The following is a 15,234-nucleotide window of genomic DNA, read 5'->3' as shown; positions in this document are numbered from 1 at the left end:
GGGAAGGGACTGGGGAAGGGACTGGGGAAGGGACTGGGGAAGGGACTGGGGAATGTGAGAATTGCCATCACTCAGGAAGAAGTAGTGGCATCATGAATCAAGCCATGCACACAAAGTCAGAATTCAATCCTTGGGGAAAAAGCCTGGCTAGGAAATTCCTGTCTGGAATATTGCAGTGGTGTGTGTCAAATAAAAGGAGCATGTCCTACCTGTGTGGACTTTGATGTGCTGGTACAGGGAGTTCCTCTGGGCGAAGGTCCGGAAGCAAACCTCGCACTTGAAGGGTTTGGATCCCGTGTGGATCCGGTTGTGGTGCTTCAGGTATTCCTTGGAGGCAAAGCTCTTCCCACACGTCTCACACATGAAAGGCCTTTCCCCTAAAAAAGCAAGGAAAAGGAGAATTAAACCAAACAGGGCTTTGGGAATGCTGTTAAAACATCCCAGCCAAAACTGAGGGATCTTACGGAGCATGTCCTCCCTCCAGGGTCTGAGGGGGCCTTTAAAGGTCACCCAGTCCCAAATCCTGCCGTGGGCAGGGACACCTTCCACCTAGCCCAGGTTGCTCCGTACCCTGGAACAATTCTAGGAATGGGGAATCCATAGCTTCTCCGGGAAAACCATTCCCTCAGAGGGAGGAATTTCTTCCCAGCACCCAATTTAAATAAACCCTCCTTCAGCTTAAAATCACAGAATATCCCAAATTATTGGGTATTCTGAGCTTTCTCAGGAAAACCACATCTAGAGATGATGGCATCTTGTTCAATATAAAAAAAACAACAACAAAAAAGCATCTTCTTCTGAAGGCAAGACAGTTTCCAGCTTTCCTGGAATGGTTTGCCTGGGTTTTTTTTTCTCCCCCTTGGTTTCCAGGCCTCCTCCAACCCCGGGATCATCCTCCTTACCTGTGTGGCAGCGTCTGTGATAGATGAGCATGTGGTTCTGAGTGAACCGGGCCCCACACTCATCACAGACAAAGGGCTTTTCCCCCGTGTGGATTCTGAAAGGAGAAAGGAACGTTCAAACACCAGGCCAAGGCTCTTCCCTCCACGGAAAAACCGGAGCCGGGGGCATTCGGGGCCGGTTTGTCGCTGGATCTGGGAATTTTAGGGCAAACCCGAATTTTTTAAAGGTGTTTTTTTAAGGTAAAACAGAGGGAAAGTTTAGGGAATTTCTCCCCGGGGTGTGGCACCCGTCCTTTGGGATGTGAGGGTTTTGGGAGAGCTGGTTTTCGTGGATACACACACACCCACAGGGAGAGGACAGACGGCAAAATACATCCCAAAAGATGAGGGATTAACACAGCATTTCCAGCATTCAGCAAGACTCTGGGATACAACAGAGAGGAAATTCCACTTATGCCCCCCAAAATAATCTTCAGCTCATTTCCTTGGGCAGGTAAAGCTCTGGGAACTGATAAAATCAGGTTAAAGCCCCTCAGAGATGATTTTTTTCCCCATCATAAAAATGCCCTGAGAGAGATGGACAAACTGATAAAATCAGGTTCAATCCTTCACAGATGATTTTTTCCCTGATAAAAAAGTCTCTGCCCTAACAGAAATGAAACAATGATAAGATCTGGTTAAATCCCTCAGAGATTTATTTTTTTCCCCTCATAAAAGTGCCCTGAGACAGATAAAAAAATCAGGTTCTACCCCTTAGAGATTTCTGTGATTTTTTCCCTCATAAAAATGCCCTGAGACAGATAAAATAACTGATAAAATCAGGTTCAAACCCTCAGAGAGAATTTTTTTCCCCCTCACAAAATCACCCTGCGAGAGAAAAATCAGGTTCTACCCCTCAGAGATGATTTTTACCCTGACAAAAATGTCTGTACCGTGAAACAGATAAAATAAGGGATGAAATCAGGCTCAAGGCCTCCATAGATGATTTGTGGCCTGATAAAAATATCTCTTCCCTGATAAAATCAGGCTCAACCCCTCAGAGGTGTTTTTTTTGCCCTGATAACAAGGCCCTGAGACAGACAAAATAACTGATAAAATCAAGCTAAACCCCTCAGATAGGATTTTTTTGCCCTAATAAAAATGCCCCAAGGCAGATAAGTGATAAAATCAGGTTGTACCCCTCAGAGATTATTTTTTCCCTCACAAAAACGTCTCTGCCATCAAACAGACAAGGGGTAAAATCAGGCTCAAAGCCTTCATAGATGATTTTAGCCCTGATAGAAATGGCATGAGACACAAAATAACTGATAAAATCAGGTTAAAGCCTGTCAGAGATGATTTTTGCCCTGATAAAAACATCTCTGCAATGAAACAGATAAAATAAGGGATAAAATCAGGCTCAAGGCCTCCACAGTTGATTTTCAACCTGCTAAAAATGCCTCTTCCCTGAGACAGATAAAATAAGGGATAAAATCAGGTTAAATCCCTCAGAGATTATTTTTGCCCTCACAAAAAATGCCCTGAGGCAGATAAAATAAATTATAAAATCAGGCTTGACCCCCCAGAGGCAATTTTTGCCCCGACAAAAACATCTCTTCCCCGAGAGACAAAATAACTGATACAGTGAGATTTAACCCTTCAGAGATGACTTTTACCCTGATAAAGTCACCCTGAGACAGATAAAATAACTGATAAAATCAGGCTAAAGCCCCTCAGGGAGAAAAATCAGGTTAAACCCCTCGGAGAGGATTTTTGCCCCGTGATCTGTCGCTCGTTTCTATTCCCAGCTCAGTTTTTTCCCCTCCTTAGCCCCCCAAATCTGGTGTTCTCCCATTAAAAACCTTTCCCAAATATTTTCATGCTTCTTATTGTCTTGGCTGTAGCGAGCTGGAGTAATTCCAGCCCTGATTCATCCCTTGGGAGAAGGGCAGCAGCAGCGCTCGACCTGTGACCTTCTAGTGAGGCAAAGCAAGGGGGGGAAGAAGGGGAAACAGGGGACAGGCTCCGGGGGGGTTTGCGCTCGTCCCCCCAGGATCTCCCGAGGCCGGGGAAAGGCTGTTCGTACCTCATGTGGGTTTTTAGTGCCGAGGGCTGGGAAAACTTAGCCTCACACTCCGGGCACCCATAAGGCTTGTGGCCCGTGTGCGTCCTCTCATGGAGCCTCAGGGCGGTTCTGGAGCTCAACCCCTTTCCGCACTGCTGGCACTGATGGCGCTCCCCACCACCCTCATGAACCTGGAGAATGTGCCTCTTGACGTCCTTCTTCCTCTTGAACTTCTTACCGCAGAGCTCACAGGGGAAGCGGCGCTCGCTGCTGTGGACGTGCCGCTGGTGGCTCCGCAGGTTGCAGCGGTTGGCAAAGGTCTGCCCGCACGTCTCGCACCGGAACACCAGCTCGGCCGCGATGCCGTGGCTGTGCTGGATGTGCTTCAGGAAGCTCTTCTCGTACAGGAACTCCTTCTCGCACGTGCCGCACTTGAAGTTGCTGCCCCGCCTCTTCCTGTCCTCGCCGGCCTTGGGGCGGCTCTCCCCGGAGCCGCCGTCGCGCCCCGCGCCCTCCGGCTTGACGGCATCCTCCTCCTGCTCCTCCTCTCCCTCTGGCTCGCACAGCTCCTCGTCTTCGGGGTATTTGTCGTCTCCGGCGGCCGCCTCCGCGTTCTTCTGCTGCTCCCTCAGCCTCCTGGTGTACTTCTTCTTGGGGATTTCCACGAACACCTTCCTCCCGGCCAGCCGCCCGCTCGCCCTCCGGATCTTGGCGTAAGGGGCCTTCAGCACTTCCTTCTTTTTGTCCTTCGGTTTGGCAGCCGGCGCCTCCGGGGACGCTCCGTGGCCGGGCCTGGCCGCGGGGGAACCCGGAGTTTCCCGCTCGGCTTCAGCCGCGGCTTTGGACTCGGGCGGGACGTCCGGGTTGGGGGCGGCGGCGCCGCCGCCTTCCTCCTCGGAGTTCTGCGACTCCGAGAAGTTCTGCAGCTCCAGCAGCACCGACTCCAGCATCTGCTTCTTCAGCTGGAAGCAGGTCTCCGAGAGGTCCAGGCACTTGAGCTTCTCGGCGATCTCCAGCATGCGCTGCACCCTGTCCTCCTCCACCTCCACCCTGGCCGTGTAGACGAACTCCAGGAAGGAGGCGAAGTCCGCCACCTGCACCTCGTTGAGGAAGACGTTGCTCCGGGGCCCGTCCACGGCCTTCTCGTTGAGGAAGACCTCCTTGAAGAACTTGCTGGTGGCCGCCAGCACGGCCTTGTGGGCCACGAACTCGGCGCGGACGCCCTGGTACTCCACGCTCACCGTCACGTCGCACAGGTGGCCCAGCAGGCGCAGCTGGTGCATCTCGTTCAGCAGGTTGATGGGAGAGGACTTGGATTCCAGCAGGACCGGAGCGCTTTCCATCTTTTCTTCCCCCTGCAAGAAGCTGTTGGTGACATCCCGCGTTAGCCAAGGGAACTCCAGAGGGTTTCCAGCGGCCGAAAGCCGCCCTCCGGGGTTTTGGGTGTTCCAGAGCTCCGGGATTGAGTCCAAACTTGGACTGATCTCCACCAGACCACTGAATAAATTTTAGCTTAAATCCCACCTGTAATTTTACCTGAGACCCTCTGGGCTAATAGAACCTGGGACAGGAACGGAGCGACAGAGGTGGATCAAGGGAATGTTCTGGTTAAGGCACGTGGAATTAAGGAAGGGTTCCTCTCCTCAGCAGGCAATGAAAGAAAGGTAAAATGAAGCAAAGTTAAGCAAAATCAACTGCGGTCCTAAAAAACCACTGCCTTAACAGCATTCCCAGGTAAAATTCCAAGATAAATAACAGCATTCCCAGATAAAATTCCAAGATAAGTAACAGCATTCCCAGATAAAATTCCAACAACCTGTTGAGTTTAACCCTTTAGTTCCTGCTGGAACCTGAGGAATTTCTTTCCCCTTCCCAGGAATTTAAGGACAACCCACCAAATGCCTAAACACTACCAGCACCAAAATGTCACTTTTTTACCCGAATAAAATGAGTTTTAACTACTCATCGTGTGTTTCACAACTGTGCCCCTGATTCCCATTTGAGCACTGTCTATTTGTGGGAATATGTCCCCTTTCCAGAGGCAAAACCAGCTGGAAAGAGACAAAAAGCTCCGGCCAGCAGCCCCTGAAGGGGAATGGGGAGAGGATTCCCAGGGAGCTGCCCCAGCCTGAGACAGGTGATGGAGTTGTGGAGCTGCTCCTCAGGGAGATCCCCCTCAGCTCCTGCTTCCAATCCCTTTTGGAAAGGATCCTGGATCACAGGGGAACCTGGGAGCACATCCCAGAGGAGGCGGGGGAAGAAGGGGAGGAAATGAGGGAGGGGAAGAGGAAGAGGGCTGGGAGGAAGCATGGGGGGACTTAGGAGGGGTTGGAGAGGAAATGGGGAGGAACAGGGGAGGGAAGGGGGAGAATAGGGGAAAATGGGGGGAGCGTGGAGGGGAATGGGGGGAATGGGGGAAGGTGGAGAAAGGGGAGAGGGCAAGAAGTCGGGCGGGGCCATCCCCGCATGGCTCCCGCCGTGCCAGCCCCGCACTCACCGTTCCCGGCGTGTTCCCGGTGCGTTCCCGGCCGCTGCTCCCGCTCGGCCCCGGGCGCGGCCGGAAGCGCTGACGCGCCACGGCCCCGCCCGCCCTGAGCGCGACCGCGGCGCGCGGGAAGTGACGTCACGGGGGCGCCGCCCCCGTCGCTAGGCAACGAGCGGCCGCTCTTCCCCGGGGCCTTGTTGTTCCCAAATTCGGGCGTTTCGCCCGCGCGAAATAAAACGAGTTAGGCGGCTTGGCGGCACTGACGGCTTTATTAAAAGAGAAACTGGTGATTTACCGCGCTGCGCCTGTATAAACACGCACACACACTCTCCCCACCCCACCCCGTTCCCAATGGGATGCTCTGAGGTGCATCCACGGGTTTGGAAAATAAAACTTGGGACAGATCTAAACGTTTCACTGGAATAAATACCCTCAGCAGGGATTACACCCCCTTCTCCACCTGGACTCCAGCTGCAGCACTGGGGATAACTCCCCCAGTTCTGAGGGATAATTTTCCCCATTCCGCACATTTTTGGGGCCAAAACTGACCTTACAAGTACAAGAGAGAGCGGTCGGTGTCCCTGGTGTCCCCAGCACCAGGTGCCACCTGTGCTGCTGTTTTGGCACCTTCTGGTTTATAAAGTTTCCCTTGGTCCATTGACCAAATCTCTGGGGCGGAGCCTCCTCCTGCCTGGGCTTCCCCAAATGTCTCTATTTTGGACCAGTTATGGTCCTTTTTGGTGGTGAGATCGATTAGGAAACTTCTCCAGTGAGCATTCCGGTCGTGAATCTGGGGGGGAAAAAAAAAAAATCAAAAAGGAAGAGGACAGGAGAACAATTATACCTGATTTTTAACTAAAACAATTTCAAATATGTAAAACCATATTCCTGGGGTTGAATAAACCATCATGTTACGAGGATTAAAGGTGAGGATTAAAGGACTGAGGACTCTGTAATTAAATCCATAACAAGCACCTAAAATCCCGAGTCCTGCCTCAAATGTTTTAGGCTGGAAAGGACCTCTGAGATCACCGAGTCCAACCTTTGACCGACGACCAAATGCCACGTCCGGTCATTCCCTGAACACCTCCAGGGATTGGTGCCTCTTTTCCTAAGGCTGGGAGACGCCTGGATTGTGCAGCCAGCAGTGGGAGCTGCTGTGCCGCCATCGGAGGAAAATTCCGGATGGTGAAACTCAGAACCCTCCCGGAGTTTATATCCCCCCTGAGGTGACCCCGAGGGCCGGGAAGATCCCGAGGGATTGCCGTACCGCCACGTGTCTGCGCAGCGTGGACATGTCGGTGAAGGTCCTCTCGCAGGCCCGGCACTTGTAGGGCTTCTCCCCGGTGTGGATGCGCTGGTGCCGCCGCAGGGCTCCCTGCTGGGTGAAGGTCTTCCCGCACTGCTCGCAGAAATAGGGGCGGGTCTCTGGGAACAAACAATCCCGGGAGACACGGCAGTTAGGAGAGGGGGGTTCTTTGGCCCCCATCACACAAAAAAAAAAAAAAGGATGAAGGATTTTAAAGTATCAATAAAGGAGGTGTGGCTGCCCCATCCCTGAAAGTGCTCCAGGCCAGGCTGGACCGAGCTCGGAGCAACCTGGGATATGGAAGGTGTCCCCATCTTTAAGGTCCCTTGCAGCCCAACCCAGTCTGGGATTTTATGCTTCCATGATAAATATTTCTCCACTGCCAAGAAGCCCTAAAATCAGCTCTCTGATCCTGCAAGGAGAACTACAGGCGTTCTCTACTCCTGGCACAAGCCAGGCCTCAGTTTCCTGGGAAAGCACCACTGATATGACCCAAGATTTTCCTGTGCTCTGTTTAACGAGCCAGGATCAGGATGAGCCCTGCTTCCAGCACCACGGAGTCCCCATCCCTGAGTGCCGGGACGTGGCACTCAGTGCTCTGCTCTAGTGACAAGGTGGTGATCACCCACAGGTTTGACTCCATGATCCTGGAGGTCTTTTCCAACCTCTGTGATCACCTAATTCAGGGAGCTGTGGAATGAAACGCCCCCATCCAAAAAAACCGGGAAGCACCCCGGGAGCCACGGTTTTGTTTTCCCGGTGCCAAGAGGTGGTTCCATTACCTGCGTGGACGTTGCTGTGCTGGGCCAGGGAGGCCCTGAGGCCGAAGGTTTTCCCACACACCTCACACTTGTAGGGCTTGGCGCCCATGTGGCAGCGCTTGTGGCACTTCAGGTACTCCTTGGTGGCAAAGTGCTTCCCACACACGTCGCACTTGAACAGGCGCTCTCCTGAGGGAAGAGAGACGGGACACGCGGGAATCTCACACAGGAATTTTGCACTCTGAAGTTGGTCTTCAAGGAAAAGCCCTCCAGGATCATTGAGTCCACCCACCCTGTGCCCCATCCCCACCTCGTCACCCAGCCCAGAGGATGGAGTGCCACGTCCAATGGCTCCTTGGGCATCTCCAGGGATGGGGACTCCATCCTGTTCCAATTGCTGATGACCCCTTCCATGAAGAAATTCCCTCTGTTGTCCAACCTGGCACAGCTTGAGGCCATTTCCTCTCCTCCTGCCCCTTGTTTCCTGGGAGCAGAGCCTGTTCCCCCCGGCTCCTCCCTCCTGCCAGGGAGTTGTGGAGAGCGAGCGGGTCCCCCCCGAGCCTCCTTTTCTCCAGGCTAAAAGAGCTTCTCTCCCTACTGATTCTTGGTACTTGGAATCTCTTCTGTGGTACAAGAAAAAAAGGGCATTTTCTTCATGTCCCAACCAGCAATTCCAAGCAGTGAAAAGGGAAAACCACGGGAGAAACCACATGGAGTATTTAATGCCCACCTGTGTGTGTCCTTTTGTGGCCCGTGAGTTTTCCTTTGTCGGCAAAGGAAGCCCCGCAGTCCTCACAAATATACGGCTTCTCACCCGTGTGGGACCTGAAGGAGGCAGAACACAAAGGATTATTAATAAATCAGGTCCTGATCCTGTGGGCCTTCCCAGTCCCTTGTGTCCTGCAGACCTTACCCGGCATGATATCCCCATTTTTAGGACATAAGATTTGGTCTTTACACTGCGCTGACTTCCCTTATTCCAACCCAAACAGGAATTCCAAGCAAAACCATTCCCAATTTCAAGTTGTCAAGCAGGAGGCTTATAACTTATCTGCTATGCTCTCTTTTCAAAGATGGGAAATTTTCCATGGGGTGATTCACCCTCTCCTGGGAGAGGACACATCTGACACAGACACCACCAGAGGGCAACTCATCCCATCAAACTCAGTGAGTGCAGCAGGAGCCCTCAGGAGCAGCACGGATTCTGTGCTGCATAAAGAAATCCCACACTAATTCCTTGCTGCAAGATTGTCTCTGAGGTCCCTGACTCACTCTTCAGCCTACGCTGCTCGTCATCAATGAATCCCATCGGATTTCAGAGCCTGTCCCAAATGACTGGGAGTTTGGATGGGGCATCCATGTTGAAATCCCGACCACGGGCAACGCAACGACCACCCGGGGCCAAAGCCTTTGCGTAAAAGGATTAATCACAGAGCCTAAAATCCAAATGACATCCTGGCGTTCCCACTCTGAGGAGAACGACTCACAGCCGGGAAAAAGGTGCAGGGAGGGGGGAACGGGAGGCCGGCGGCTGACCTGGTGTGGATCTTCAGCTGGGACGGCTGCGCGAACCTGGAGTGACAGATGCCGCACTCGTAGGGCTTCTCCCCGGTGTGCGTGCGCATGTGGAACACCAGCGCCGTGCGGGAGCTGAGGATCTTCCCGCACACGGAGCAGAGCGGCCGCTTGGCGCGGCCCTCGTGCTTCCGCACGGAGTGGGTGCGCACGTCCCGCTGCCGCTTGAAGGTGGCGTGGCAGAGGGGGCAGGAGAAGCGCCTCTCCTCCGTGTGGACGCAGGCCCGGTGCTCCTTCCAGCTGGTGTAGCTGGCGAAGGCCTTGCCGCACACGTCGCACCGGTACGCCTTGCCGGGCAGGCACTGGTGCGCGTCCCGGCAGTGGTCCACGTATCTCTTCCGGGAAATGAACTGCTCGTGGCACTTGTCGCACCGGATCACGTACGGGGGGTTCTTGTTGGCCCCGCTTTTGTTGACCTTCTGTAGTTTAGACCCTTCGTCTGATTCGTGTTCTTCGCCGTCCTTCTCGTTCGAGTCTCCCCCGTCCTCCTCGGGACACACCTCTTTGGCTGTGCCTCCTTCAACTTCCGAGCACCCCGCCTGGAAATCTCCCTCCTCCTCGCCCTTCACGCTCATCTCACCTTCATCTTCATTCCCTTCTTCACTCCTTGCTTCAGCTTCCTTGTGTTTCCCATTCTGTTCCTCTTGCTCCTCGCTCCGGTCTGCTTCAGCAGTGGATGAACCCCCGGGTTCTTCCTCTGATGTCACATCCCAAGGCTCTCTGCCGGGATCGTCTGGTCCAGGTGCAGGTGGAACCACCATCCAGTAGACGGGCAGGAGCTTCCTCTCTTGCCCAGACTCGTGGATTTTCCTGTTAAAATAAACAAACAACAGGGCACAACTTCAATGTGCTTAAATGAAACTCAATTAAAATTAATTGTTTAATTGCTTCACTTCAGACATGTTGGCCTCGGGGGAAGAGTCGCTTCCTTCGAGTTGCTCTTTGCACCATTTAAGAAGTTCACAGTGTATTTGGAAAGCCCAAAAATAGGGAAATTTTGGGTACAGTTGGACCAGGTAATTAAAGGCAATTAAAATGTCTCAGTTCATCAAGGATCTATATTTGTCACCTGACTGGGAACGTAGGATGGACTGTAAGTTTTCCTCCAAGGCCGTGGTGGATGGGATAAGAAATTATGGACTTAAACCAAGGGAAAAAAAGGTCAAATGCCAATATGGAGACAAAAAATTCTTACTAAAAACCCAGATCTGAGGCTTCCTGGATCTGGTTGCACTAATCCCCTTTAATTCAACGGGAAATTCCCTGAATTCCCCATCCAGGAGACCTCAACTCAGTCATCTGCACCGCAAGCTCAGTGAAGCCAAAAATCCGTCCCAATTTCAACACACTCCGCATCAGATCCAAGGAATTCTGGACCTAGAGCAGAGAGGACTTTCAGGAATGCCTTTATCCCCGCAGCTGGAGGGGAAGCACATTCCCGAGGGTGCCGTACCTGAGGTGGGCGGTGTAGGCGGACCTGTGGGCGAAGCTGGCGGGGCAGCGCTCGCACTTGTAGGGCCTCTCCCCGGTGTGCGTCCGGATGTGGACGGACAGGCCGCACTTGGAGCCGACCACCTTGTCGCAGTAGGGGCAGGCCCGGCGTTCCCGCTTCCCCTGGGGCGCCCCGCGGATCCGCTCGGCCGCGTCCCTGCGGCGCGCGGCCCTGGTGTGGCGGGAGGAGCCGCGCTCGTGGCGGTGCTGCCGGAGGTTCCGCGGAGCCGGGAATCGCTGCCCGCACCTCTCGCAGCGGGACCCGAGGGCCAGGCCGGCGCCGTGCCGGAGCTCCGCGTGCTCCCGGTACTGCTCCAGCGCGCGGAAGGATTCGCCGCGCTTCCCGCGCGCCGCCGGCGCTGGGATTCTTGCCGCGTGCCGCGGCAGCTTCCTGCGTTCGGTTTTAGGGGAAAACTGGGAAATCAAACTCTTCCCGTCTTCCCACTGCTCGGGCAGAGTGTTCCTAATCACAACGCAGGCTCCCTGTGCCTCAGCCTGACTTAGGAGGGAGCGACTATCCTCGTTTTCCAGGCTAACAATGTCCACACCGAGTGCGTTTGTGGAATCCGGATTGCTACATTTTGGCAGCTTTGCTGTCCTGGGTTTTGGGTCTGGAAAACCAGCGTCCTCTTGCTCCAGACCCGCTGCTTGGCCTCCAATGAGCTCAAGGCCCGCCAGCAACTTCTTATGTTTTTGCCTGTCCCAAAGTTTCCTCTGCACGGGAATTGCCACAACCTGGGAAGAGCTCCTCAGGCCGGGGCTCTCCTCGTGCTGGATGTGAGGCCACTGGGATCCACCATTCTCACCCCTCTGTCCTTTCAGGTGGAGGCTCAGATCCAAGCCCTTCCTGCCCTCTGCTTTCACTTCTTCACAGATGTCAAGCAGATCCTTGCATTCCAGCCTCTCGGCTATTTCCTTCATCCGCTGGAGCTTTTCCGCTTCGATCTCCACTTCTGCGGTGTACACGAACTCCAGGAAGGAGGTGAACTCCTCCGTGTAGATGTCCTGCAGGGTCACCGTGCAAGTCTTGGTGTCCAGCATCTCCTCGTGCAGGAAAAGCCCCTTGAAGTAGTTGCTGGAAGCTGCCAGGACGGCTTTGTGCGCCAGGAACTCCTCCTGGATTCCCAGGTGCTGGGTGTGAACCGTCACGTCACAGAGGTGCCCGAACTGGTACAGGGAATGCAGTGCCCTCAGGAGGTTGGGAGCAGCGACCTTGGACTTCATCAGGATTTTCTTCTTCTCCATCCTGCCGGAAGAAACGCACAAGTGTTTGAATGGGCTCCCTCTTTCCCATTTTTCCATTCAAGTATGACATCAGAAAGCCCAGTGGAATTCCACATCCTAATTCCTCCCTGCGAGACGCGGTGAAAACCTCAAGGTTATCCCTGTCAGCACGACCACCATCAGCAAACACATGGCTTATTTCAGCCTCAGACTTGGATTTATCCCCAAGGAAAAACCCTTTGGAATGAATATTCCGCAGCACGAAAACGTGAGCAACGTGACTGGCCGGGATTAAGGATCAATCATTCCTCACACAAGCACTTTCCAGCAGCAGAGGTGACAAGGATTTACAGCAGAAACCAGGCCCCTTCAGACCCTGGAAGGCTGAAGACCCATGGAATCTTCAAGACTCCTTACCTGGCTGATCCACAACCTCCTCACTCTCCCACTGCCAGCAAGTTCCCAGATGTCTCCTCAGAGAAAACAACAACATTCCTATAGGGAAACTGGTTAGGAAAAGGAACTGGAGGAAAAGGCCAAACCAAGCATGGGATGAAACATGGATTCATAGAACCACTGAGGTTGGAAAAGACCTTCAGGATCACTGAGTCCAACCTTTGACAGATCACCACTGCGGCAACTAAACCATCTCCCAGAAGCTGGAAAATGAGGGGAAAGGGGCAAAACAGAGTTGTCTAAATCCTATTGGGAAAGGACTCCTCATATTCAGGCTCCTACTGTGTCATTCCCACAGCCAGCAGGGATCTCTTTGCAACGCTCCCAACTCAACACCTTCCAACTATTCCCCACGTGGAGACACGACCCCCCCCGGCTCCTCCGGCACACTTGGAAGCCGCACAGAGGAGTGAAGATCCGGAGGTTCGGCCCACAAATCCACAAAAGCTTCCACTTAAATCTGCTCCCTTAATGTTTTCCAGCAGGATATCCTTGGTTTCTGTGCTGACCCCGGGGCTGTGGAGCTTAAAGAAATCAATGAGCACGGCACGTGCTAATTTCCTCCTGCTCCTCTGCAAGATTCCCATCTGCGATAAGATCCCGATCCGCGCTCCCGCGGGAGCTCTGCTAACGCCAGGATCTGATACAAAGCCAGATGGGAGAGATACATTCCAAGATCATCTCTCGGTTCATCTGGTTCTGGATTAAACCACCCTGGAAACTGCTGGCTGAAGTGTCTTTCCAATGAAAAAACGCCACAAATTAATCAATTCCCACCATTTTTTCCCTTCGGGAAAAGAAAAAATTGAGACTTGGGGGTTTAGTTCCCATTTGGAAACTTTAGTTTTCCAAAGTGCTGCTGAATCTCTGTGTCTCCAAAACACTCACTTCAAGAATTTAAATGACAACAACATTTTTCCCCATATTTTATGGATTTGTTTGTAGCTTCTTTCCAGCTTTTTTCTGCCTGGCAATAAGCAAATAAATACTTTAAAAAAATGTGCATGCGTGCAAGATTTGCAGAAAACATAATTCATCCAACAGACTAATTGCAAAAGCACTTTAATTTTGCCAGAACTGACGCAAAACTCAAACCATATTTCAATTCAATTACAGCTCCTGATAAGGAACTGGAATGAGTGCAGCTGGAATTAGTGCAAGTGGAATTGGTGCACGTGGAATTAGTGCAGCTGTTTTAAAAAATAAAGCCCAACAGTGGCTCCCAAAGTCCAAGAAGAGATTTATATTTGTATATATTTTTTATAATTTTTTCCACGAGGTAATTATCACAGTAAAGGAAGAGTTTTTTATAGGAAAGACACTAAATATTCCCAAAATAAAATCCTGTTATCCACATAAATCCACCCTGCTTTTCCCTCAAGTCTTTCCAATGACATCTTAATTTTCTCTTTAGAGAGGGGAAGAGGAAGTTTTTTCTTAATTTATTATCTTCCCAGGAAGGATTCCTTTAAACTCTCGGTAGCTGCATGTGCACAAACAACAAAGGGCTCCAACAGGGATCAAAATGAGAATCCCTGGAATTCTGGTGAACAACCAGAAGAGCCTTAAAAATGGACTGTGATAATAAAAATATATTTATAGCGGTGAGGCAACAAGGTAACAGGTAAGAAACAGTATCACTAGGAGATAAATAAAAGCTGGAGTTGCTCCACTGTGTTAATCCCCTGGAAAATTCCTCCCAGGAATTCCCACAGGATGCAGATACATAAAGTTAGGTAGGTCAGGACACTGAGCAAACAGTAACAGGTTTCCAGCCTGTCTGGGGACTTCTGGATAAGCTGAGGAACATCCAGAGCAGCTCCACTTGTGTTCCAGAGAATTTCCATTTGTGCACCAGAAAAATCTCCATTTATCTTATGGAGAATTTCTATTTACCCTCCAAAGCATTCCCATTCATTCTCCAGAAAAATCTCCAGTTGCCCCCCAGAAAAATTTCCATTTCTCCTCTAAAGTATCTCCATTTCTCCTCTAAAGTGTCTCCATTTCTCCTCTAAAGTATATCTCCATTTCTCCTCTAAAGTATATCTCCATTTCTCCTCTAAAGTGTCTCCATTTCTCCTCTAAAGTGTCTCCATTTCTCCTCTAAAGTATCTCCATTTCTCCTCTAGGAAAATCTCCATTTATGCTCCAGAGAGCCTCCATTTATTCTCCAGACAAAATTCCACTTCTGTTCCAGAGCATCTCAATTTATCCTCCTGGGCATCCCCATTAACGCTCCAGAAAAAAATTTCAATTTATCCTTTAGAGTATCTCCATCTGCCCACCAGAAAAACCTCAATTTATGCTCCAGAACAACCTCCATCCATCCTCCAGCACGCTGCCGGCCAAATTCCTCCAAAAGTCTTAAACTTTGGTATTTTTTTTTACAACACACAGCCCTTCGATTTTCCTCCTGGCTAAGTTTACCTTCGAGACAGCCCTGGAAAGGCTCCTCCCACGAGGAAATCCAGGCCGCGCCCGCTTCCCGGCTGGAACGGGACCAAGGCTCACCCTCCTCCGGGAATGATCCCGCGCTGTGTTCCTCCTTGTACCGCCGACACAGCCGCGCTCATCTTCCGCGTTTTCATTTATTAAGTGCGGCCAGCAGATTTCTGCAAGGAAATCAGAGAGCGGGAATTGTTTTATCCCAGCGGGAGCCGCCTCAGGGCACGGGGACGTGAGGGGACATGGCGGTGGGGGGGCACCTGCCGCCTGCACGGGGGGGGGCAGCTCCCCGCCCGGTCCCTGAGGCGGCGAGGTTCGGGAGGTCGCCCTCCCTCCCGGGGATGGCTCCCGGAGGAGTTTCCCGACGCTCCCGGGCTCCATCCCGGGGGTCCCTCCCGGCCCGTGGCCGCCCTTACCCTCCGCCACCTCCGCCGCCCGAAACCAAGATGGCCGCCGCCGCCGCCTCCATCGCCTCGGCCCCGCCGCCATCTTGGGTGAGGGCAGGGCGGTTCCAACAAAGCTGGGAGGAATTAAAAAAAAAC

The 15,234-nt window shown here is 52.3% G+C and overlaps 2 protein-coding genes across 6 annotated transcripts in view; both read right to left on the bottom strand.

Annotated features, from left to right (window-relative positions):
- GZF1 (GDNF inducible zinc finger protein 1) overlaps positions 1-6,063 on the bottom strand; it is a 9,167-nt gene extending 3,104 nt beyond the window's left edge. Inside the window, exons 1-4 of one of the 3 annotated variants that reach the window (XM_027704133.1) lie at positions 5,981-6,063; positions 2,968-4,311; positions 903-997; positions 210-377 (exon numbers count right to left, since the gene is read on the bottom strand). In XM_027704133.1, coding sequence (XP_027559934.1) covers positions 210-377; positions 903-997; positions 2,968-4,289 — 1,585 coding nt within the window. In that variant the 5' untranslated portion in view covers positions 4,290-4,311; positions 5,981-6,063. Of the gene's footprint in view, positions 1-209; positions 378-902; positions 998-2,967; positions 4,312-4,482; positions 4,688-5,443; positions 5,522-5,980 lie in introns of those variants that run through there. The other 2 variants (XM_027704131.1, XM_027704132.1) reach the window with 2 other exon arrangements.
- LOC113977749 (GDNF-inducible zinc finger protein 1-like) lies at positions 5,704-14,894 on the bottom strand. Of its 3 annotated transcripts, none has more exons than XM_027704128.1 (7): positions 14,675-14,894; positions 10,530-11,813; positions 9,038-9,886; positions 8,232-8,326; positions 7,523-7,690; positions 6,702-6,907; positions 5,704-6,221 (listed from the first exon to the last, which is right to left on the bottom strand). In XM_027704128.1, exons 2-7 carry the CDS (start codon positions 11,810-11,812, stop codon positions 5,982-5,984), a joined length of 2,841 nt encoding a protein of 946 aa, XP_027559929.1. In that variant the 5' UTR covers position 11,813; positions 14,675-14,894; the 3' UTR covers positions 5,704-5,981. The 3 variants fall into 3 exon arrangements, with proteins under 3 accessions (XP_027559929.1, XP_027559930.1, XP_027559931.1); XM_027704129.1 differs by having other exon boundaries at positions 6,702-6,859; XM_027704130.1 differs by lacking the exons at positions 5,704-6,221; positions 6,702-6,907 and adding an exon at positions 6,980-7,430.
- Between the last annotated feature and the right edge of the window lie 340 nt (positions 14,895-15,234).

Source organism: Neopelma chrysocephalum, unplaced genomic scaffold (assembly GCF_003984885.1).
Source record: "Neopelma chrysocephalum unplaced genomic scaffold, ASM398488v2 Primary Assembly neopelma1_257, whole genome shotgun sequence".
NCBI lineage: Eukaryota > Metazoa > Chordata > Aves > Passeriformes > Pipridae > Neopelma > Neopelma chrysocephalum.
Note: the sequence above shows the minus strand (reverse complement) of the source record. Positions and strands in the feature narration are given on the sequence as shown.